Source organism: Notolepis coatsorum (assembly GCF_963971535.1).
Source record: "Notolepis coatsorum genome assembly, chromosome: 5".
In the NCBI taxonomy this organism is placed as follows: domain Eukaryota; kingdom Metazoa; phylum Chordata; class Actinopteri; order Aulopiformes; family Paralepididae; genus Notolepis; species Notolepis coatsorum.
Window position 1 is genome coordinate 187,818,072 of NC_140169.1, and position 25,474 is coordinate 187,843,545.

Sequence of the window (25,474 nt, forward strand, 5' to 3'; positions counted from 1 at the left end):
ACTGCTAATTATATATACGCTCGCTTCACGACAAACTAACGTCCGGTCCCGGCCGGCGGTCCGTCCTCCTATATCTCCCGGGGGGAAACACCCCCAGCTAAACAGAGCGACACATAGCTTATGCATCTCATTATACCTGAGAACGGTCGCCTCTGGTGTGGGGGGCTAAGCGATTGTCATTGAGCGACAGGCGATCACATCGCCAGGTGACGTCTGTCGCCCGCCGTGTGCAGACCACTTAAGAAGCATTTTGTATAAAAGTATTCTGTACTTCTGTATGACAACTATTAAAGAAACTTGAAACTTGCTACACGTTGGCTGAGCAGGATCCCCCTGGGGGCGTCAGGGCACACTCCACTCGTGGAGTGGCTGCCTCTGCCGCTCTCCTGGGTGGGGCTTCGGTGGAGGATCATGGTCCTCCCCGGGCCCCTTTGTAAGGTTTTACCTCATGGCCATGACCGGGGGTTCTGTCTCCCAGGCGGTTCTGGGGTCTGTGGCCTTTCCTGCTTCCCGTCCTTTGGTAGGGTAGCAGGAGTGTGTGGGTATGGGCCACAGTGTGTTAGGTCACACGTGGTTCCGCCTGTGCTCTGTGTTCAAGGGGTTCTAGTTCCCTCTTGTTCGCACTCAGGTGGAGTTGACTGCGCCCCCCCTTCGTTAGGAAGGATGGGATGACAGGGCTCCCCGCACCCCTTGATGTGGGCTTACGGGTCCTCAGGGGGTACATCTGTCGGGTCTCGCGTCCGCTCTAACCCATATCTCAATAGGCTTGAGCGGGACGCGATAAGCCATACGAAATATAACGATTGGCGAGGAAGGGTGTTTGGTGACCAGGACCATGGTCTTATAGGCTACGCCTCCATAGAGTCGGGACCCGGTCAGGTGTGGGTGTATAAGTTGTGTTCGTGGTGGTGTACAGTAGGTACAAGGAGATAAGGGGTATCTCAATAGGCTTGAGCGGGACGCTCAGCCAATACTCATATAACTAGGTTATATACATAACCTATCGTTATCTTTCTTTCTTTCTTTCTTTCTTTCTTTCTTTCTTTCTTTCTTTCTTTCTTTCTTTCTTTCTTTCTTTCTTTCTTTCTTTCTTTCTTTCTTTCTTTCTTTCTTTCTTTCTTTCTTTCTCTTCTTTCTTTCTTTCTTTCTTTCTTTCTTTCTTTCTTTCTTTCTTTCTTTCTTTCTTTCTTTCTTTCTTTCTTTCTTTCTTTCTTTCTTTCTTTCTTTCTTTCTTTCTTTCTTTCTTTCTTTCTTTCTTTCTTTCTTTCTTTCTTTCTTTCTTTCTTTCTTTCTTTCTTTCTTTCTTTCTTTCTTTCTTTCCTTCCTTCCTTCCTTCCTTCCTTCCTTCCTTCCTTCCTTCCTTCCTTCCTTCCTTCCTTCCTTCCTTCCTTCCTTCCTTCCTTCCTTCCTTCCTTCCTTCCTTCCTTCCTTCCTTCCTTCCTTCCTTCCTTCCTTCCTTCCTTTCTTTCGTTCTTTCTTTCTTTCTTTCTTTCTTTCGTTCTTTCTTTCTTTCTTTCGTTCTTTCTTTCTTTCTTTCTTTCTTCCTCCTTCTGAAATGAAATGCCTTGGCATGTTGATTACTTTTAAGGGACCTGGACTCCATTGTAGGGTGGATTGTTTTAGTCTGGGGTCAATTACATTAAAACTCATTATCATTTGTCTTTCTCTCTCTCTCTCTCTCTCTCTCTCTCTCTCTCTCTCCTCTCTTTTTCTCTTCCCTCATTCTTTCCCTCTCCCTTTTTCTTCCTCTCTATTTCCCCCTCTCTCTGTCTCTCCCCCCTCTTTCTCCCCCCCCCCCCCCGCTCTCTTTCTTTCTCTCTCTCCCCCCGCTCTCTCTCTCCCCCCACTCTCTCTCCCTCTCTCCCCGCTCTCTCTCTTTATCCCTCTCCCTCCACTCTCTCTCTCCCTCTCTCTCTCCCCCTCCCTCCTTCCTCTAGGGCACCAGTAACCCTATCTACCTGAGCAGCATAGCATTCTTCCAGGATTCTCTCATCACACAGCAGACTCAGGTCAAGCTGTCTGTTTACGATGTGAAGGACCGCTCCCAGGGAACAGTAAGGACATCATCATGTCTGACAAAATTATCCTAAATACGGATGCACCGATAATACGTTTTCACTGCCGATACCAATACTGAGCACTAAACTTCTAAGTATCGTCCAACATGGTGTACCAGTTCAATACATTAATTGAGTCATTGATTTTTGACACATGTCTCTTGGTATTTGGTGTCAGTATTGGGGGGATTCTCCAGATACCGATCAATACCTTTTTTTTTTTATATGTATTGATAAATCGGATCAGAGCATTCCTAATCCTGAACTCATCCAGCAACTAACCCTACAAAATTAAATCCTAAAACCTTTAAACGGCTTCTAGAGGAGGTCACGTACACCTGTGTGGGTCAGTGCTGACTTGTGTTGAGTCAGAATCAAAATCGACACTTGTGTTGAGTGTGAGTAGTTTGGGGGTTATATATATATATATATATATATATATATATATATATATATTTTTTTTTACAATAGTTCCTGTTACTCAATTAGTCAGTTTTGTCTTAGTCAACGAATAATTTGTTAGTCGATTAGTCCTTTTTTTTTTGATTTTCTCCCATTCTGAATGTAAAGATTATAAGCCCATCTCTGGTAAACACTATGTGGCAAATACAATTTGACAGATTTGTTGATTAAATCAACTGATTGATTTGTCGACAAGTTCCTATGAATATTAGTCAAATAAGAATTTATCTAGTCAAAGACAGCCCTACTTTTTACAAATGTCTGTGTGCATTTCAGAACGGCAATTCTCAAAGCAATCACAAAATGCCTGATGGAATTATTTCACATCTCCCATCATTACTGGACTACAGGCCATCTGCACCGTGTACGATTTCCCCATCCTCTGGAAGAGGATAACCGTGCACATGAAATAAGCAGGCCGTTTAGTGGCTGAGTCCACACGATCCTCTCTGCCGACCAGACGGAATGACAACCGCGAGCACTCAGCTCAACTTAGAGGAGGAAACACACAGTGTGTGTGAAAAGCGTGCTTCATTAGATGACTGAAATAGAGCTAATTCAATTGAGGAAGTCATCCGTGTGGAATAAACACATGCAGGCATGGTGTGGAATCATGATGTTGCCGATAGCTATTCAACTACTTTGCTCATTGGATACAGAAACCGAGATGCAGATTGTGACTATATGCAATCAAGACTGTAGACATCGACACTGTTTGATGAACGATCTTACAATACTTACCCTTAGCTGCCAGAGTTGTACCCTTCCTGCTAACCCGTTGTATTATAGGCCTATAGGCTCATGTAAATGCTATAATTTATTATAATATTATGCTAATGTGAAGTCTATGATGTATTATATGCATATAGGTTATTGTAAAGGCTATCATGTATTATATGCTAATGTAGGCTATAATGTATTATAGGCCTATAGGCTAATGTAACTTAGGCTATAATGTATTCTATGCTAATGTAAAGGTTATAATGAATGTAGTCTAATGTAAAGGCTAATATGCTATACTGTATTATATGACATCTCCACATCAGCATTTACCTTCTGGCAAAAGATTCAAAAGAGACACACGTCCCCAAGAAGTCACTGTGCCGATCCGTTTGGAGATGCGGTTGGCCACTGCATAGGCTGGTAGCAGCTGGTAATATAATTTCATGGCAATAAATTTGTTAGGCATCCATTTAACATCATGGGCCTGTGTTTTGTTAATCTGAGCTCATTATGAGTAGAAGAGCCATGTGCCATGAAAACGGTCTGAAGTGGTAAATGTGTGCCTATTTAAAGGTCTATTAAATAAAGAAAAAAGAAAAGAAATGTATTCATATAAATCTATAGCGCCGCCTAAAAGAGAGCAAATTTGGCACATGATGAAAAGTTAAGACTTTTTTCTAGGTGGTAAAAAACATGCACAATTACAAGTCAAATTCACACTTCTTTTAGTAGAGGCAGTAATCTTTGTAGCTGGATTGTCTTTCGTCTTTAACATTTAAAGTAATACACCAACATTATGGGAAATGCGCTTACCGTCTTCCCCAGAGTCAGACAAGAAGATAGATACCAATTTCTACTCTGTGTGCGTTCAGTAAAAAGCTATCCGACTGCAAGCTAGCCTAGTTTAGCATAAATGTATGGAAGAGGATCAGACCACTAGCCTAGCTTAAAACTCCAGGGAGAGGTAGTAAATCGGCTAGTAAATTGGTATCTCTTCTTGTTTGACTCTGGAGAAGACGATAAGTACATTTCCCATAATATTGCTGTGTCCCTTTAATGACGGAATAATGTCTGGTCTATGCATTGTAACGTGTATGTGTGTGTGTTTGTGTGTTACAGATGTACATGCTAGGTTCAGCCATGTTTCCAGTGAAGGAACTGCTACAAGACAAACACCACAGGCTCCACCTGACACTCAGGTAACAGACAGACATAAAACATAGTATTATACTATCACTGATTTGTACTGCACCTTAGTGACATAGTATTGTTATAATCTCTGGGATTGTTATTGGCTGTCTGTTCTAAGAATACGAACACGTCGGCTGTAAGATGTTGAACCTACTTGACTGATGTTGTGACAGGTCAGCGGAGAATGAGCGTGTCGGCAACATCACCATCATTGCCTGGCAGATAGAGGAGAAGCGAGACCAGATAGGTCCTGTTGCTAGGTTACAACGGGCAGACACCGTTAACGGAAGGGTGAGTGGTCCGGAAATGTTCCTCATCGCCTGCTGGTGGAAATGCTGGATGGCTGTTTTTTTTTCTATTCTATACATCTGCTCTCTTTAGTCATGTCACATGACAGCAGAACCAGCCTCTTTATGTGTATTGACCTTACTCTCTCTGCCCAGGGCTAGACAGGCCATGACTGCATTGTTATCATGTATCCAGGCCTTACAGCTAAATTAATCATCTGTATTTCGCCTATTCTATACATCTGCTATCTTTAGTCATGTCACATGACAGCGGAACCAGCCTCTTTCTGTATGTGTATTGACCTTACTCTCTCTGCCCAGGGCTAGACAGGCCATGACTGCATTGTTATCATGTACACTATCCAGGCTTTACAGATACATGTAGACAGTGTTTCACTATGAATTGAAAATGGGGGACCCTGATGTAAACAAGACAAACGTCTTTCTCTGGTCTGCATCCCCTTAACAATTGTGTGTATTGAGCCGTACTGTATTGTACCCATTCTGCAATCTGTTAAATAACGTTTTTCATTCATTCATTCATTCACAGGCCATGACTGCACTGTTATCATGTATCCAGGCCTTACAGACCAATTCATCTCTTTAGTCATTCACCTAAATAGTTATTTAATTTCACTGCTTGATATAGGTAAGGTCCTTTATGCAGCTCTGTTCATGGTGTGTGTTTCAGATGGTACTGCCAGTAGATGAGAGTTTGACCGAGTCCATGGGTCTCCGGTCCAAGTCGGCATCTTTATGTAAAGACCCACTGCTGAAGGCTGGTGAGCGTTATTATATCCTGTTTCCTTGTGATGGCAAGATTCTCAATGTTATCCCAATGATGTAGGATCGTGGACCGCTAGTATCTAGCTAAATTAATGATGAATCAACGTGTCCATATGATTTAGGGTGTGCTGCTTCATGGCAGTGAGTAAGTGCTGTTGCGTCTGCGTTGGTTGCTGTTGATTTAGTGTTTGGAGGCACGATGTCGCGCATGTACCGTTTCCCCACGACGGACGGCAACCACCTACGCATCCTGGAGCAGATGGCAGAGAGTGTCCTCTCCCTCCACATCCCACGGCAGTTTGTCAAACTACTGCTGGAGGAGGATGCAGTTCGGTAATTACTGTGTGTGTGTGTGTGTGTGTGTGTGTGTGTGTGTGTGTGTGTGTGTGTGTGTGTGTGTGTGTGTGTGTGTGTGTGTGTGTGTGTGTGTGTGTGTGTGTGTGTGTGTGTGTGTGTGTGTGTGTGTGTGTGTGTGTGTGTGTGTGTGTGTGTGTGTGTGTGTGTGTGTTTGTGTTTGTGTTTGTGTTTGTGTTTGTGTCTGTGACGTACAGTGATGCCCACATGGACCAAATCTGAACCTTTAGGGGAGAGGGGAGGACGAGGATGAAGCTTTATGCTATCCTTGAGAACCCTTAATTGCCACCCCCTCCATGATGAGCTGACCGCAATGCAGAGCTTGTTTAGCTACAGACTTACCCCCCCCCCCCCCCCCCCCCCCCCATACATACCACAAAGCACTTCGGGCAGCAGTCCTTTGTGCCGGTTGCAATCAGGCTCCACAACCAGGCAGGGCCAGGACGGGCTTAACTGATCTGATATGTGGACTGTAATAACAACCTGAATAGACAATTTTTTTCCCTTCACCACTTGTTGGCTCTATTTTTAGCTCTATTTTAGCTCTACTTATTATGTCAGTCTTTGTTTTTAACACGTATTATTAATTAATTGTATGTATTGTATTAATTGTATTAAATTGCTGTTGATGCTGTGATGGACACCTGAATCTCCCTTCGGGAAAGGTTTTCAATCAATCAATCAGATTTAAATGAGCCGTTTTAGACAACTGAAACATATATTTCTCTATAACGGGCTGCTGGCTAAGTGCACGACAGGTCAGTGTTACAAAGGTGTGATTGTTGCCACACACCAAAGTCTCTAGACATTTTTTCCTATTAATTCTACATGATAAAAGACAATAAAGCATTTCACTCCCTGCATCTTTAGGTTCGCTCATCTTGTAACATTCCATTTGACCTTTGCCCCCATGTGACCCTTAAATTTGTTGGATCTTTTGGATCTTTGCTTACCACTCTGTCTCTGCTCAAGTAGCTACAGTATTAAGAGTGTGTGTTATTACATACTGTATTGATCCCTGACTCTGTGTGTGTGTGTGTGTGTGTGTGTGTGTGTGTGTGTGTGTGTGTGTGTGTGTGTGTGTGTGTGTGTGTGTGTGTGTGTGTGTGTGTGTGTGTGTGTGTGTGTGTGTGTGTGTGTGTGTGTGTGTGTGTGTGTGTGTGTGTGTGTGTGTGTGTGTGTGTGTGTGTGTGCGTGTGTGCGTGTGTGCGTGTGTGCGTGCGTGCGTGCGTGCGTGCGTGCGTGCGTGCGTGCGTGCGTGCGTGCGTGCGTGCGTGTGTGCGTGCGTGTGTGGTATCCAGGGTGTGTGAGTTCGAGGAGCTGGGGGAGCTGTCTCCATGCTGGGAGAACCTGAGGAGGGAGATCATCACACAGTATCAGACCATCATCCTCACCTACCAGGAGACTATCAGCGACCTGCATGAATACAAAGGTCTCCACAGTGTTCCAACTATGTTCTGTTTCCAACTGTGATGATGAGAGACTGATTTGAACACCTATGTTGAATTGCTTAAAGTTAGGAGACTGGCGATTGCGCTAAACTCTGTCCTTTGATCAAGTAAAAACAACTCAGGGAGAATTGTTACCTTAGGCATACATTACACATAAATAGCAATGGTACAAATAATGTTACCATGTTACTTTCTGTAAGTCACTGTGAGGAACTGCTCTGCTCATAGTAGGTTTTTAATATATATATATAATTATAAAATGTTTTACACCATAGCTGCCCCTCTTCAGCTCAGGACAGCACTGCTCACCTGGCTGCTTGTCACACAGGAAGACCATTATTTGTCACTCAACTTTTTATATTATTTTTGGTGTGACGAGTGACAAACTTGCTGTCGGTGGGCCACCACAGTAGGACAGGATAGTCAGTACACATTTAGCCGTATGCTGTTCTAGAAATAGAACCATCTGTTACTACTGCAATATCTGAAACATTATGTATAACTTATAACTCTCTCTCTCTCCACTATTTCTCTCTCTCCTCTCTCTCTCTGTTTCCTCTCAGGTCCCTCATTTAAGTCTAGTACCTTGAAAGCAGAGAGAAAGTTGGAGTTTATTCCTACTAACTTGCACATCCAAAGAATGAGAGTACAGGGAGAGTCTGGATATGGTATGTGATGTTTATGTGTGTGCAAGTATGTGCTTGTGTATACTGTGTGTGTTAACCAAGTAAACACAGGTGGCCAGATTAGGATCCCAGCTCATCTAGAGCAAACCTGGCAACGCGGGAACACACAGTGTGGGTTGATGTTTAGTCACTTATTATACTGTGAATTTCTCCAGACCGTTCTTGAGCCTGAGGTGTGACCAGTAATAGCAACTACACTCACTGAAATCCACTGAAATCCAACCCATACTGTACATCAGAAAAAAACTAAAACTGTAAATAAAGCGCAGTACCGTGTTGTCATTTGTCTAGAGGTCACTGTTTGACGACATTACAGATTCTACCTTTAAACAGACCAGGGCCCTCATTTATCAACGTGGCGTACGCACAGATATGTGCTTAACCCGTGCGTGTCACAACCAGGCAGCCAACGCCGAAAATAATGCCGTTTTGAGCAGTTTATAAAAAATATTTAAATGTTTATTAGCAACGCCGAGCTTTCAAACCATCCCGTATCTCTGTTTGAAACCCTTGTGCAACTCTGAGTACCTTTGAAATGTCTCTGTGATACTTGTATAACGAACGGTTCGGTTAGAACCAGTCCTTCAGGGTAAATCTAGGTTGGTTTCCTATTGAGGAGCAAGTGACTGTGGATTCACTCCGTGCATCACAGTCACGAAAGGGACTAGGGATTCAAGTTCGCGTTTTTATTGATCACATAGGCAGGCTATACATGGCGTATAGACTACATCATACATGGCAGTGAGATTCATTGTTCTTGTATATGCTCTCGTATTATTGTTTATATAGGCTACCCAATACTGACATCAAAATAGATTGTATGCCTCTAGAAATCATATGCAGCAGGTAGAAAAAAGACGGAAGTGAAATTGAGGAGAACTTTAATCCCTGGGTATTAATCGAACAAAACGGAAAAAGGTCATATTCCAGCACGGTCTTTATTAGTGTTTGCGCTGCCCAGGCAGCAATGGTTAATAGATATCATATCCGACATCACCGTACGTGTACATGTCTGTCAGCCTGTCTCGTATTTCTCCATAACACCCTTCCCTCGGGTCAGTCCACTTTTCCACATTTCATGGGGGTGTTCCATTACCGTATATGGTTAATCGGGGCGGTTCTGGTATGCAAATACTTAAAACAGTGCACGAGCTCCAGCTTAGGAGCAAGGTGATATTTATGAAGACAGGTGTGCGTAGGACCTGTGTACGCACGTGTGATAAATCCCGTTTTTTTTGTGCGTGCACACATTCTAAATTCTGTGCTTAAAAACGAAAATAGAATACTTTCTAAGAAAACTTGATAAATGAGGGCCCAGGATACTGAGATACATTCATACTCCGATATCAAACCTGGCTACGCTGCTTTAAACTAACCACGATACTGAGATACATTCATACTCCGATATCAAACCTGGCAACGCTGCTTTAAACTAACCAGGATACTGAGATACAGTACATTCATACTCCGATATCAAACCTGGCAACGCTGCTTTAAACTAACCAGGATACTGATATACATTCATACTCCGATATCAAACCTGGCAACACTGCTTTAAACTAACCAGGATACTGAGATACATTAATTTCATACTCCGATATCAAACCTGGCAACGCTGCTTTAAACTAACCAGGATACTGAGATACATTCATACTCCGATATCAAACCTGGCAACACTGCTTTAAACTAACCAGGATACTGAGATACATTAATTTCATACTCCGATATAAAACCTGGCAACGCTGCTTTAAACTAACCAGGATACTGAGATACATTCATACTCCGATATCAAACCTGGCAACACTGCTTTAAACTAACCAGGATACTGAGATACATTAATTTCATACTCCGATATCAAACCTGGCAACGCTGCTTTAAACTAACCAGGATACTGAGATACATTAATTTCATACTCCGATATCAAACCTGGCAACACTGCTTTAAACTAACCAGGATACTGAGATACATTAATTTCATACTCCGATATCAAACCTGGCAACGCTGCTTTAAACTAACCAGGATACTGAGATACATTAATTTCATACTCCGATATCAAACCTGGCAGCGCTGCCTGGTTGCTTTTTCCCCCTCCTTTTTTCAGTTTTTCTCCCATCCCAATGTTAGTCGTTATGCCAATTCCCAATCCCCTTCCTGGTCGTTGCGCACTCTACCCCCTACCGTCGGTCTGGGAGAGTGGAGGCTATCACATGCTTCCTCCGACACATGTGTAGCCAATCAACCGCTTCTTTTCACCTGGCAGCGCGGACTCTCACTGGGGGAGTGTAACGTGTGGAAGGATCACACTACCTCTCCCAGGTCTTTCCCTCACTGTGCAGGCGCCCCGACCGAACTGTAGGAGTCGCTGTTTACAACGACCAGGACCCACCCACGCCGGCTTCCCACCCGCTAACACTGCCAATTGTGTCAGTATGGACGGTCGGCCAACCCGGAAGCACCACAGCTGGATTCGATCCCACTGTCTCTGTGGTGGTGGGCAGACGCTTAGTCCGCTGCGCCACCCGGCCACCCTTGCCTGGCTGCTTTCAATTCATCAGTTGGATTAATCAGTCAATGGGTATAACGTCTGTCCTGTCAAGCATTTACAAACTGTGCAAAACTCTTACCTATGAACATTGCGTGCATATTAGTGTGTGAAAACAGTGTACTGTACCTGTGCATGAGTGCATAAATAGTTAATATTATATTTCTGTATCTCTGGTCCTCTTCTCAGACAGGACATATGATGTCGTGACAATCGGCGCCCCTGCGGCCCATCATCAAGGCTTTAAGGGCTGTGGCCTCCGGAGACTCGTCCAAAAGCTAGAAGAGGCCAGGAAACTGTGAGTATGCAGCACCAGCACAGGTCTTTATCATGGATTTGTGGCAGGTGTCTTGTTTTTATAAGTGGATAACAATCCTAATCCTTTGTTGATTTGTTCTTTTTGCATTACTTGCTCAGCGCGTATGAGGAAGCAAGGTGAGACTTTCTGTATGCTTTATTATGAAGGCATGCGTTTCTGTACGTTTTGTGTCTTTGATACACGTCACTCCTGTTGTGTCTGCTGCTCACTCTCTTTGGTCTTTTAACTCTCTCTCTCTCTCGCTCTCTCTCTCTCTCTCTCACACACACACACACACACACACACACATACACACACACACACTTAGTGGAAATGAAGCAGTGAGCAATGTGATCCTAGTTTGTTTGTTGTGTACCTTGTGTAAGACAGGGTTCTATAATAAAATGTGAAATCTATCTTATTTGTCTGAAAAATCAAATATAATATCCCTGTTTTCAACATGGGCGCCGCCATTTTGTTGCTGACGTCATGGCTGACGTCATGCCACTGGTTGGGTGTATACACGGCTGGTTAGCTGCCTATAGTGAATGGGTCAGTCAGTAAATAAAATGTTGCCTACAAAACAACGGGACCGCGGTGGTTCTGTTTGTATTGCTCCTGGCTGTTCAAACTAATTTTACCATGTGAGAGAGAGGAAAGTTGGTTAATTTCCACAAACTACCAGTGAAAAAAACAGTGTTGTTGGCACGTTGGCTCAGGCTGGCTGCACTCAGGCGGCGCGACCAGCCTGTTGGACAGGGAAGGAGGATCTGCAGCGAACACTTCATTGCCTCGGATTATGTTGTTGGGGTGGGATGTTTGTCCAGAAGACCACTAATCAGCTGAAGCCGGACGCGGTTCCCTCAGTCTTCGACAGACAGACCGGCGTTAGCTCTCGGGAGCGATCGCTAGCTAGTTGGCACCAGCCGGGGACCGGAGTTAGCTCTCGGGAGCGTCGCGGAGCATTCAGCCTGCTGGCTACCTAGATCCACTTCAACCAGCCGAGCGTCGGGAGCTCCAGCAGCTTGTTGATGTGGTAATAGCCTGGAGCCAGCTACCGTTAGCTTGCAGAGGCTCCAGCACACCGACAAGCTGTGTAGCCAGCTACCGTTAGCTTGCAGAGGCTCCAGCACACCGACAAGCTGTGTAGCCAGCTACCGTTAGCTTGCAGAGGCTCCAGCACACCGACAAGCTGTGTAGCCAGCTACCGTTAGCTTGCCGAAGTTCCAGCACACCGACAAGCTGTGTAGCCAGCAGGCTGAATGCTCCGCGACGCTGGTTGAAGTGGATCTAGGTAGCCAGCAGGCTGAATGCTCCGCGACGCTGGTTGAAGTGGATCTAGGTAGCCAGCAGGCTGAATGCTCCGCGACGCTGGTTGAAGTGGATCTAGGTAGCCAGCAGGCTGAATGCTCCGCGACGCTCCCGGGTGCTAACTAGCTAGCGATCGCTCCCGAGAGCTAACTCCGGTCCCCGGCTGGTGCCAACTAGCTAGCGATTGCTCCCGAGAGCTAACGCCGGTCTGTCTGTCGAAGACTGAGGGAACCGCGTCCGGCGTCAGCTGATTAGTGGTCTTCTGGACAAACATCCCACCCCAACAACATAATCCGAGGCAATGAAGTGTTCACTGCAGATCCTCCTTCCCTGTCCAACAGGCTGGTCGCGCCGCCTGAGTGCAGCCAGCCTGAGCCAACGTGCCAACAACACTGTTTTTTTCACTGGTAGTTTGTGGAAATTAACCAACTTTCCTCTCTCTCACATGGTAAAATTAGTTTGAACAGCCAGGAGCAATACAAACGGAACCACCGCGGTCCCGTTGTTTTGTAGGCAACATTTTATTTACTGACTGACCCATTCACTATAGGCAGTGTACCAGCCGTGTATACACCCAACCAGTGGCATGACGTCAGCAACAAAATGGCCGCGCCCATAATGCTAAATGCTTCAGAAATGCACACAACAAATCGTTTTTTCTTAGAAACTGCTTATTTTTATAACGTGATTTCTTCTGTGGCTTATCTAAATACTAATGTGATGCTATGAATATGTATTTATCGCACTGCTTCCTTTCCACTTTAAGCAGTGCTGGCTCAGGCTCTAGGGCAGTGTCTTACCTGCCTCAGGATGTGGTGCGAGCGAAGGAGCTGATTGGTCAGATCAACACTCTCAAGACCCAGGTGTGTTACTACGCTGAGTGTCTGTCCCGGGCCGCCAAGGACCGCTCGGCCAACGCCCTGGAGAGAACCCTCGCCATCCTCACAGAGAAGGTAGGAGACGACGGAAGGGAGGAGACATCTGTGCTTGGTTCTTATTTAGTACTTCCTCATTCATTTGTAGACTGCTGTTATTTCTAGTTTCTAGTTCTATTTCTTATTGTCGAATGGCCCACGGCATTCCTCCTCATCTTGGCCAAGTACAGAATGTACTTATTGTACTGTACATTTTTCGATGGGAGCATCTGCTAAATGCCTGAAATGTTAAATAAGTTGGTGGGGTTTTTCAATAGCGGTCGACCAATATGGTTTTTCAATGGCCAATGCCAATGTTTAGAGAGCAGGGTGGCTGACAGCCAAGATAGTGCAGATATAATGATTTCTTTTTTGCATCTGTTAAAATACAACAATTTAATAATAACAAATTAAATAATAACTGGATTTAAGTTCACTAATGTTAGATGTAGGTTTCCATTAGGTGAAGCCATCGTTTGGCGCTGTAATTCCTCTCATCTGAATCCACAACGATAAATCCACAGGACAACTCGAAAATGATTTAACAATTTATTGAATCCAAATTCTCAAATTCAACTCTTCAACTTATGTACATCTCAATTCCATTGTCCATTCCAATACATTTCACATGAGAGAATCGTACAAAACAATAAGAAGAGAAGAGAAGAGGTGGGGGGAAAAAAACGTGTGGCTCCACTCTCTACTTGGCTCTGACCGCCCTCTCCCTAGTGTTAGATCCTGATCAAACTGGCCAGTATCACGTCTTCGTCTGTTTGGCTCTCCATCCAATTCCTCTGCGTTGTGTCATTTTAATGGTCCTGACGTCTCCTATACTGGCAGATAAGATCCTTATCTCTCCCCGTTAGTACACTCCGCAAACCATAATAATTCTCCACCTCCGTAAGAATCCGACACTTCGACAACGTGAAATACCTTACAAGGAAAAGCGTGTTTATTTCTCTAAAACAGAAACCTCAGCTCAGATGTTAACAGATTGTATTGTCCTTGAAGAGTCTATTCTAATGACCTTTCGGTGTGTTCAGTCTATCTAATGATCTTTCAGTCCAGTCTATTGTCCCTCTGTCTCTCAGTCCAACAGTGGTCAGGCCTGTTCGTTAGCCAAGACCATCCTCGTGGTAGCCGAAGCTAATGGTGATGTGGCATTCCCCCCCCCCCCCCTCTGTGATAAGAGGAGAGAGTCTCTTGGTCCCTTCCCTCCTGTGGGATTCGTTTCTTTGGTCTGCCTCACACCCGGAAACACTGTTCGACTTATAGATCTTCGTCATAGCAACGATATCCCCCGCCCCTCTCCTGGTTGTCAGGCGACGCGCTGTCATGACAACCGCGTTTAACCTTTACACACATTAAAATGCAGTTTCTACTGTTTCATTAAGATGAACCGCTCTCCCTCGCTCTGGGAGACACTCGCTATCAGTGTTATGTCTTCAGCTCGGAATTCAAAACAAAACACCCTGCTCAGTGTGGTGCTCACTCGCTCTGAACCAACCTCTGCTAAGCCAAACACATTTCTGCCTTCTCTGACCTGGCACCGTTAGATGCTACCATCTTCCCCCAATCTATACATCACATACATTGAAAAAGCACCCCAAATCCCTCACTAGCATAATTATGTTTACATCAAAAACAAAAGGGAAACTAATTCACATTTACAACCAAATGTTCTGTCTCTGCTGAATACAGAAAGAAAATAATCCCTCTATTGGTATGGAGTGGGATTACATGCATACTCTCTCTCTCTTAGACATAAGTAATTGTAAATGAGCTTTTATGTATTTAAATGATCTACACACATTGTACGTGCAATAAATCAAATGATTCGATTATTGCAACATATTAATTAGTCAAATATTTTACTGTTTAACAATAAACTGCATTTAGGAACCTACATTAGCTATATTAGCTTAGCTAGCTTTGCCAGTTGATGACAGCTATGTTTGCTAACATTACATTTGCGCTACAGTAGGAATGTGTTTGCATTCATGCATTCCATTCTCAATGAAGGACCTTATAGCCTACTTGAACATGAATTAACTTTATTTAGCTGATTAGAACTTTATGATTATTTTGTTTTGTTTCTAGCATAAATAAACATAGCTAGCTTAATTGTTGCCTGCCAAAAATGGCTAACCTTTGGATATAACGCATTGCACAATTCTTTCTCTTCTAAAAATATCTGTGAACCTTGGAGCCCTACATGTGGGCCTTAATGCAATAACTGACAAGAAATACATTTAACCCCCTACACTTTAACCTATCAACAGTATCAATCAACAGATTATTTCGCATCTCTAGTTTCACATGATACCATCATTTTCGCCAGCCCTCTAGAGCTCACGAGAAAATGGTAATGTCGGCGGACCAATATCATCATTTGATATCGGCTGATGGCAGTGTTACTCTCTATACTCAAGCAATCAATTATCTTACCATATCCTCTTACTGATTCCATCTCCTCTTACTGATTCCATCTCTTACTGATTCATTTCCTCTCATCTCTATTCCCCTCCCTCTCTAGACTCGCCAGCTGGTGACAGTGTGCGACTGCAAGCTCCTTTCCTCAGCCATCTTAGCCCTGACAGCCGCCCGCCCAGAGTACATTGGCCAGCAGGGCACGCCGTCGCCGTCCTCTTCCTCCCTCTCGCCCTCCTCTCTCTCCCCGTCCCGCTCGCCCTCCCGCCACTCTACCTCCCCGTCCCGCCCCTCCCTCTCGCCCTCTCGCCACCCGACCTCCCCGTCCCGCCCCTCCCTCTCGCCCTCTCACCACACAGTGCTACCGGGGGGAGGAGAAGGGAGCAAGAACAAGCGCACCTCCTTACAAGCTGATTGGCATGAAGAAGAGTGGGTAAGTGCACAGTAGTTTTCACACTCAAAGATCACCACAATTACCTTGTGATACTGGTATAGAGACAGAACAACTTAAAGGAACGCACCAACATTATGGGATGGGATCCGGCTCCAAGCTAGCCTAGCTTACCACAAATGAATGGAAGCACCTAGCCTAAAACTCCAGGAGAGGTGTTTTTGGCCAACAGCCAAGCTAGCTGGTCCATATCTATTTCCATTAATTTGTGCTAAGCTAAGCTAGCTCGCAGATGGATAACTTCTACTGAATGCACAGAGAGGAAATTGGTATCTATCTTCTTGTCTGACTCTGGAGAAGACGGCAAGTGCATTTCCCATAATGTTGGCATGTTCCTTTAAAGCAGTGCTTCTCAAACTTTTTCTGTCAGGCCCCCCTTTGGCGGACCAAAATATTTTGGCCCCCCCCCCCCCTCGCCCAAACAAAATAGTCATGAAATGGGCCATGTTTAAATTGATTGAAATAACACCAATATCGTGACCTTTCAAATTGGCCCTATATTTAGTTTTCAGAGCTGTCATGGATGAAAAGCCAGCTTCACACAGACACTGTATGTGGTGCTGAATGGTATCAACACCTTAACTGCTGCATCATGAGATTCTTGGTGGGCCATGAGATGAGATACTTGGTACTCAGCACCACACTCTGAAACTAGCTCTCTAGGTGGTATCAGATGAGATTTCAAAGAGTTCTTCCAAGAGTTTGGATGGAGATGTGTCAGGAAGCTTTGTCTCAATGTTGTCTGTAAAGGTTTTTTTTATCCAGAGTAACTTGGTGATCCTTTTCTGTGTTTTATTAAATAATGATTTTCAGATTTTGAGAAATGGTATTTTCATGGAGAACAGTGCAGCTGCAACAGATAGCACTTTAGTGATAATTTTCTGTAATCCATTTTTTTTTTTTTCTTTTTTTTTATAAATCTCAAGGCTCCCCACTTTGAGAAACACTGCTTTAAAGCATGTCACAGTACACAGTCACTGACATACAGTACATGGTACAGTACGTACAAAGACACCAGCACCTCACAGGACAGTTTTCAGTAGACCTTTTCACTGGAATTATGTTGTTACGGAACGGCTTGGACTTGAGTGTATTGCCTGTCAATATTAGCAAACACTACACCGGGAAATAAACGCGGGTCCATTTAGAACGTTTATGCTGTCAAGTTGAAGCCGTCTATAGACATTTCTACTGCTCGCTCAGATTTGTATGCTTATTTATGTTTTTCCATGTGTATTATAAGTGTAAATAGTGTGTTCCATTCTTTGTGTGTGTGTGCGTGCGTGCGTGCGTGCGTGCGTGCGTGCGTGCGTGCGTGTGTGTGTGTGTGTGTGTGCGCGCGTGTGTGTGTGCGCGTGTGTGTGCGTGTGTGTGTATGTGCGTGTGCATGTGTGTGTGTGTGTGTGTAGGGGAAGGTGTGGCTGAACGTGGACAAGAGTCTGGAGTGTGTGATCCAGAGGGTGGACAGACTGCTGCTGAAAGACACAATACAGATTGACAGCAGCTCAGAGGACGTCTTTCTGCTCGCTAGCGAAGATCCCAGCAGCAACACCAAGAAAGGTACACACTCGCATGCACACGCACACACACACACACACACACACACACACACACACACACACACACACACACACACACACACACACACACACACACACACACACACATGATTAACAGACACCATTAGCATCATCATCATCATATCTATCATTACCATCATCATCATCACGGTCATCATCATCATCATCACCATCACCATGGAAGAGTAGTCTCACCTTGGTGTAGACTAATGGGGATCCATAAGAAAACAATAAAACCATCATCATCATCATCATCATCATCATCAGTACCACTCTCAGCAGAGCCTGCATGTCTTTCACATACTCTTGGACACAACTGTAGGTTCATTCCCACTATTGCTCTGCCTTCACGTCTCCCTGCTCCATGGACTTGTCCCAGGCCTCTAAAAGATAAAAGCTGGACAGTCGAGGGGATTCTAACCTATTATAGGCGAGAAGCTGCTCTGGCTGTCTTCATCTAAACATGTCGTTTCCTTTTGTCGTCTGTAGACGTCAGTCCAGAGGTGCCGGTAGAGAAGATCTCCCCAGGTTTGAGTATGTTTCAGACTTCTAAAAAATCATTATTACTTTTTGAAAATGGTCACACATAGACCTGTATTTTGTGGAAATATTTAGTTATAAACATCGCTGGGCGATGATACAGTATACCCAAGTTTATATGTGCGCGTGTGCATGTGTGTGCGTGTGCGTGTGTGTGCGTGTGTGTGTGTGTGTGTGTCCAGGGGAGTGGAGCGAGGCTCTGTACCCTCTCCTCACCACGCTGACAGAGTGTGCATCTCTGATGAGCGACAAAGCCAAGAAGGCCATGATCTTCCTCCTGATGCAGGACAGCACTCCCACCATCGCCCTGAGCCTCACCCTGCAGTACCGCAGAGACGTGGTGTTCTGCCAGACGGTACCTCTGCTCTCTCACCTCTCGTGCACATACACTACATGCATATAGAATATAGATTAGGGATGCTCGATATTGGCTTTTTTACCGATACCGATATTCCGATATTGTCCAACTCTTAATTTCGATACCGATACCGATACCGATATCAACCGATACCGATATATGCAGGGTTTCCCCCCCAAAAAACTGAATAATTTCAGGTAATTAATCATTTCACTGGATGCATTCAAAAGGCTTTCTAAATGTAAGCATTATCTGTGCAAAATATGATAATTAAAAAAGTAAAAATTAACATTACATATCTCTTGTTGTTGAATTAAACCAACATGCATACTTTTGACAATAAATAAAATAAGAATTGGTTCTTACTTGCTTGCCTGGGTAAATAAAGGTTAAATAAATGTAAAAAAAAAAAAAAAAAAAAAAATTTTACCGATACCGATATTTTCCGATATCACATTTTACTGCCGATATCGGCCGATAATATCGGTCGGCCGATAATATCGGACATCCCTAATATAGATGCATGGAAAACAACCAGCCTTTAACCACTGAGTGATGTGTTATAGACCTGCTCGCCGCCGCCCACGTCATGACAAATATGCGAGCGCAGATCTGAAGCAGAAAGGAACGTAACCCTGCACAGAACAACGGGGCAGACGACAATATATTTGCATTTGTTAGCCATGCTAGCGATCTAAATAATCAATCCATGCCAAAGCTAGATATGTAAAAGGTGAGAGACTCAAAATCAATCAATCACACTTGCAGCCATGCTGATTTGGAAAGAATTATATCCAGCCGTTTTCGTTTGAAACTACTTTTAGTCAGGGGAGTTGCCATGGTTTCTCCAAAGAGCCCTGTTGTACTTCTTTTGGCGCAGCAGCTCACGCAGGTCCGGGGCAACTTAGTCACGTGACTCAGTTGGTATTGCTGATTGGCTCGAAACGCGGTATGTTTGTAAACAGCGAACAGGTCTATGGTACAAGAAGATTACACATTGATCTCTGATAGTTACACAGGGTAATTAGATGTTTTTTTCGACGTGCCTCACACACAGGAATGTAGTTGGGGGGGGGTGGGGCAGAGGAGCAGCACTCAACACCTTTTTAGTATTTTACAGACAGTAGGTGCACCACTCACCCACTCGCCTGAAGTAGCACAACAGCACTGCTCATACACACAGCGGCCCGACACACATAACAGATGTGCCTGCAGTATTGCCGTGTTGACGGCTGTTGTTGTGGTTCTTCACAGTTGACGGCTCTGATCTGTGGCTTCGTCATCAAACTGAGGAACTGTCTCTGTGACAACGGCTTCCTGAGGCAGCTCCACACCATCGGCCTGCTGGTCCAATATGAAGGCCTGCTCAGCACATATGGTGATTAGTGTGTGTGTGTGTGTGTGTGTGTGTGTGTGTGTGTGTGTGTGTGTGTGCGTGTGCGTGTGCGTGTGCGTGTGTGTGTGCGGTTTCATGCCAGCTTACCGTTGAGTGTAACCTCTGTGATCCCTGTGTGTTGTGTCTTAAAGGGGAGGAGCTGGCCATGCTGGAGGACATGAGCGTCGGGGTGATGGATCTGAGGAATGTTACCTTTAAGGTCACCCAGGCCACGTCGACCTTTGCCCCAGACATGTTGCCGGTCATCACTGGCAACAGGAGCGGCTTCAACGTCAGGGTTCCGATGCCGGCGGCCATGTTTGACGCGCTGCCGCGGGAGATCCAGAACGGGATGCTGCTGCGCGTCCAGCCGGTCATGTTCAACGTGGGCATCAACGAGCAGCAGACCCTGGCGGAGAAGTACGTGAGCCATCTCACATGATGAGCATTAGGGCAGAACAGGGCAGGCATGGAGACATGACGACAGAGGGCATTAGGGCAGGACAGGACAGGCATGGAGTCATGACAGCACAGGGCATTAAGGCAGAACAGGCATGGAGACATGACAACAGAGAGCATTAGGGCAGGACAGGACAGAGTAACATGGAGACATGACAGCACAGGGCATTAGGGCAGAACAGGACAGGCATGGAGTCATGACAGCACAGGGCATTAAGGCAGAACAGGCATGGAGACATGACAACAGAGAGCATTAGGGCAGGACAGGACAGAGTAACATGGAGACATGACAGCACAGGGCATTAGGGCAGAACAGGACAGGCATGGAGTCATGACAGCACAGGGCATTAGGGCAGAACAGGACAGAGTAACATGGAGACATGACAACACAGGGCATTAGGGCAGAACAGGACAGAGTAACATGGAGACATGACAACACAGGGCATTAGGGCAGAACAGGACAGAGTAACATGGAGACATGACATCAGGGGGCATTAGGGCAGAACAGGACAGAGTAACATGGAGACATGACAACACAGGGCATTAGGGCAGAACAGGACAGAGTAACATGGAGAAATGACAACACAGGGCATTAGGGCAGAACAGGACAGAGTAACATGGAGACATGACATCAGGGGGCATTAGGGCAGAACAGGCATGGAGTCTTAAGGCGAGCACAGAAAGACTCAGAAGAAGCTTCTATCCCCAGGCCATCAGGCTGCTAAACGAACAATAAACACTATGCAACAACCATCAAATGCACACAGCACACACACCCACACGCACACACTCACTTAAACAAACAACACACTGCAGCACCCACTCTCCACACTTTAGATCACACAAACACACTTTATATTTATTGATAAAGGATTTGCACTACAACTCGTACACCTACTGTAAATTGTACCTAAATTGCACCTCATCCCATTTCTGCCTTGCACTATATAGTATTGTATATTAGTACACTGCATAGTATTGTATATTATATGGTAACTCAGTTACGTCTATTCTGCATCGAACATTGTACATATATGTCTATACTGAAAACTGTGACCTCATTTTTTTTTACTTCTAATTTACATGCTATACTATGTTATTTTACTATGTTATTTTATTTCATACTTATCTTGTCTTGCACAGTCTCTGGAGCGTAACAGTAAGAAGCATTTTGTATAAAAGTATTCTGTACTTCTGTATGACAACTATTAAAGAAACTTGAACTTGAACTTGAACACAGGGCATTAGGGCAGAACAGGACAGAGTAACATGGAGACATGACAGCACAGGGCATTAGGGCAGAACAGGACAGAGTAACATGGAGACATGACAACACAGGGCATTAGGGCAGAACAGGACAGAGTAACATGGAGACATGACAACACAGGGCATTAGGGCAGAACAGGACAGAGTAACATGGAGACATGACAGCACAGGGCATTAGGGCAGAACAGGACAGAGTAACATGGAGACATGACAACACAGGGCAGAACAGGCATGGAGACATGACATCAGGGGGCATTAGGACAGTACAGGACAGGCATGGAGACATGACAAAGACTGGAGAGTAGAATTAGGAAGGAATATATTGCAACAGGGGATTTGTGTGTGTGTTTTTATTGGGTTTTTTCACAAGCTATGATATACATGGCGCTGCTCCGACCGGCCGCCTTTCTGTTAGCTCCGTCGAGACTGTGCTTACTTTTGTTAATTTTTATAGTTTTAAGAGTTTTATTTGCACCAACTGTTGGTGCATTATATGTGTATGACCGTCAGTCACTCATTGACATTGGATTAAGGAAAATTTACCGACTGGATTGCTCTCTGGATCAGATTGCTGAACAACAACAGTGGCCAGCGGAGATCCTTTGTTGCGGCCGAGGCAAGGAAAAGGCGCGACGGCGAGGTAGAAGAGCCGGCGTCCGAAACAGATTGAGATCCAAGCGACACAGAACCACATTGCCCAGCATATTGTTGGCCAATGTGCAATCGATAGGAAACAAACTGGACGACATCAGAGCACGGATCCAATTCCAGAGGGACATTCGGGACTGCAACGTCCTCTGTTTCACAGAGACTTGGCTGTCTCCAGACGTCCCAAACCATGCAATAGAACCGGCAGATCACTTCTTCGTTCTCCGCAAGGACCGAACGGCAGAAGAATCACTAAAGACGAAAGGAGGCGGCATTGCTTTCATGGTAAACAAGGAGTGGTGCGATATAGGCAACGCAAAGGAATTGTCTAACCACTGCTCCCCAGACCTGGGCCCTCATTCATCAACGTGACGTGGAAAATGTTCTATTTCCACACGTAAGCACAGAATTAAGAATCAGTGCACGCACAAAAATATTGGGATTCATCAACCGTGCGTACACAGGTCCTATGCTCCTCCGTGTTGATAAATACCTCTTTGTTCTACCGTCAATGCTCGTGCATGATTATCCATATATGGTCATGAAAGTGATGAAACACCCCCCATGGGATGTGAAATAATGGACTGACCCGAGCGGAACTCTGAGAAACTTCACAGAGATTGTTCACTGCTGTCGAACCAAGAAGACACAACGCGTGTTATGGGATAAATAAAAGGCGGACTTGTAAACGGTGATGTCAGATATCAACGGCTCCCTAAGACCATTGCTGCAATTCTGCCTGGACAGCTCAAAATACTAATAAAGACACTGTTTGGCGTTGGTTGTGTGTCATTATAACCGTGCTGTAATATGAATGCCTTTATTAGTTGTGTTCGATTGGCTATATGATTTTTAGAGGCATCTATTTTGTTGTCGGTATTACCGACAACAAAATAGATGCCTCTAAAAATCATATACTATTAGGTAGCCTATATGAATTACATATAATAGCAGCCATAGCCTACATTATGCAACAGTAACTTGCGCATACCAGTGTATGCGACGGACCAGTGTATACCTTATATCATATCATATTCATATAATAGTTTACTCTATCAGCATACCAGCATGTAATACGTTCTTTGTTAGAACTCAACCCGTTATTATTTTGCACATAGATTGCAGAAATACGGGAACGTTTTGATTTACATTAAAAGGCTTTGACATTGTAAAACTAAATACGTGGAATTATGTAAGCATAATACAAGTCATATCACCCACACGATATGCTCTGTGTCCAGAGCATGTATGCTTTTCATTCATTTAAGACACATTATTGCAAGGGTTTTGTAATACACATACACCCTGGTGTCATTGCAATGCGTTTTTTATTCTTTCTTATACAGTAAAAAGGGGGAAGAACACTATATCGTGGGTGTTCATATGACTTGTATTCTGCTTACAGCTTCGAAATTCCACTTGTTTCGTTTAACATAAAGCCTTTTAAATATAATCAAAACGTTCCCGTGTTTCTGTGGTCTGTGCGCAAAATAATAACGAGTTGAGCTACGCGGAGCGCAGTCAGTCAGTACACCCCGTATATTCCGATAACGCTATATAAACCATGCTGCATTCATTCTGAGAGAAAGATCTATTATTCCAAATGCTATTTATAGGGTTTTGACCATAATTACACTACTGTTGCTATTTACAATGAACTATAATGAATTACGGTTCATACAGAACATGCCAGTGTTGAAACTAATGCACAGAAGCTCATTTATATATTCTACCACTGGGCGTCAGCTAAGTGTGCTCCGAGCTGTGCGTACACATAAGCACGATGTCAAGTTCAAGTTGAAATTGATGAATCCCACTCTTTGCTTAGAAATGGTCGTACGCACAGGTTAAGCACATATCTGTGCGTAAGACACGTTGATGAATGAGGGCCCAGGAGTATATCACCATCAAATGCCGACCCTTCTTTCTCCCGAGGGAGCTAACGTCCATCATCATGATCGGAGTATAAAACTTGGGAACACTATATACGGTGTGCAGACTTTTTTTCCACAAACATTAAAACTTGGGAACACTATATACGGTGTGCAGACTTTTTTTCCACAAACATTACAGATCTATTTCGAGTCTAGCACCCGTGACTACATTTGGGATGTGCGTGAGTCTTTTCTACTACGGAGTATATATCCCACCACAAGCGAACACTGGGGCCGCACTTTCAAAGCTACACGACGAGGTAAACAAACAACAGATAGCTAACGTTGACGCTGCCATTTTGGTTCTGGGCGATTTCAACAGCGCGCGTCTTAAAAAGGTGTTGCCGAATTTCTATCAGCATGATACCTGTCCCACCAGAGGCGAGAACATATTAGACCATGTATACTCGCAATTTAAGAATGGGTACAAGTCACAGGCTCTTAGTCCATTCGGTAAGTCCGATCACGCCGCTGGGTCAAAACATGCAGAAGCACTATACAAGAAGGGCCAGAGCCGACTCTACTTCCTCAGAAGGCTGAGATCCTTCAATGTCTGTACAAGGATGTTGAGGATGTTCTATGAGTCGGTGGTGGCGGGCGCCTTCTTGTACGCTGTGACCTGCTGGGGCAGCGGACTGAGAGCAGTGGACACAACCAGGCTGGATAATCTGGTCAGGAAGGCCAGCAGCGTGGTTGGGGTTGAGCTGGACTCTCTAGCGAGGGTGGCGGAGAGGAGGAGCCTCGCTAAGCTCCAGGCCATCAGGGAAAACCCCACCCATCCACTATACACAGACTTGGCTGACAGGAGGAGCATGTTCAGTGCTAGGCTCACACTACCCAAATGCAGCACTGAACGGCACAGGAAGTCCTTCATTCCAACAGCCATCAGACTATATAATGCATCACTGTGCCTCACTGCATCACTGAGCACAGAGCGGCAGCTCAATAGTGGCAGGAGGACGCGACTAGCGGCCTCCAGGCTCCACAACAGGGGGCAGCGACGGCTGCCAGACAGTGATCTAAGTCTTATTGGAACCCAAGGAGGACAATACACTACCTAAAGCATACACTACCTAAAGCACCTAGTTACACTGAATACTGGAATATATATTTCATATTTCATTTAGTTAGATTTAAATTATAATTATATTGACCAAATTGTTTACCCCATGCTCAGTATGCTCAGTATATTCTTACTGTATTTATTTCTGTATATTTTATTTCATTTAATTTTATCCTATTTTATTTTACTCTACTCTTATCCTAGGCAACTTGATTTGATTTGTGTTATTATTCTAATTTGTGACCTGTCCTGTCTAAATGTTTAAATGTTGAGCGATTTGCAGTGTCTAATTTCCCACGGGATAATAA

General features: G+C 44.5%; 1 protein-coding gene across 3 annotated transcripts in view; it reads left to right on the top strand.

Annotated features, from left to right (window-relative positions):
• The window catches only part of inpp4aa (inositol polyphosphate-4-phosphatase type I Aa), a 66,440-nt gene that overhangs the window by 12,668 nt on the left and 28,298 nt on the right, over window positions 1-25,474 (top strand). Inside the window, exons 4-18 of one of the 3 annotated variants that reach the window (XM_084314478.1) lie at window positions 1,938-2,054; window positions 4,362-4,441; window positions 4,607-4,724; window positions 5,412-5,502; window positions 5,692-5,839; window positions 7,162-7,292; window positions 7,875-7,979; window positions 10,729-10,837; window positions 12,915-13,101; window positions 15,599-15,925; window positions 17,353-17,503; window positions 18,013-18,051; window positions 18,246-18,418; window positions 19,676-19,799; window positions 19,949-20,216. In XM_084314478.1, coding sequence (XP_084170604.1) covers window positions 1,938-2,054; window positions 4,362-4,441; window positions 4,607-4,724; window positions 5,412-5,502; window positions 5,692-5,839; window positions 7,162-7,292; window positions 7,875-7,979; window positions 10,729-10,837; window positions 12,915-13,101; window positions 15,599-15,925; window positions 17,353-17,503; window positions 18,013-18,051; window positions 18,246-18,418; window positions 19,676-19,799; window positions 19,949-20,216 — 2,168 coding nt within the window. Of the gene's footprint in view, window positions 1-1,937; window positions 2,055-4,361; window positions 4,442-4,606; window positions 4,725-5,411; window positions 5,503-5,691; window positions 5,840-7,161; window positions 7,293-7,874; window positions 7,980-10,728; window positions 10,838-12,914; window positions 13,102-15,598; window positions 15,926-17,352; window positions 17,504-18,012; window positions 18,058-18,245; window positions 18,419-19,675; window positions 19,800-19,948; window positions 20,217-25,474 lie in introns of all 3 variants that reach the window. The other 2 variants (XM_084314477.1, XM_084314479.1) reach the window with 2 other exon arrangements.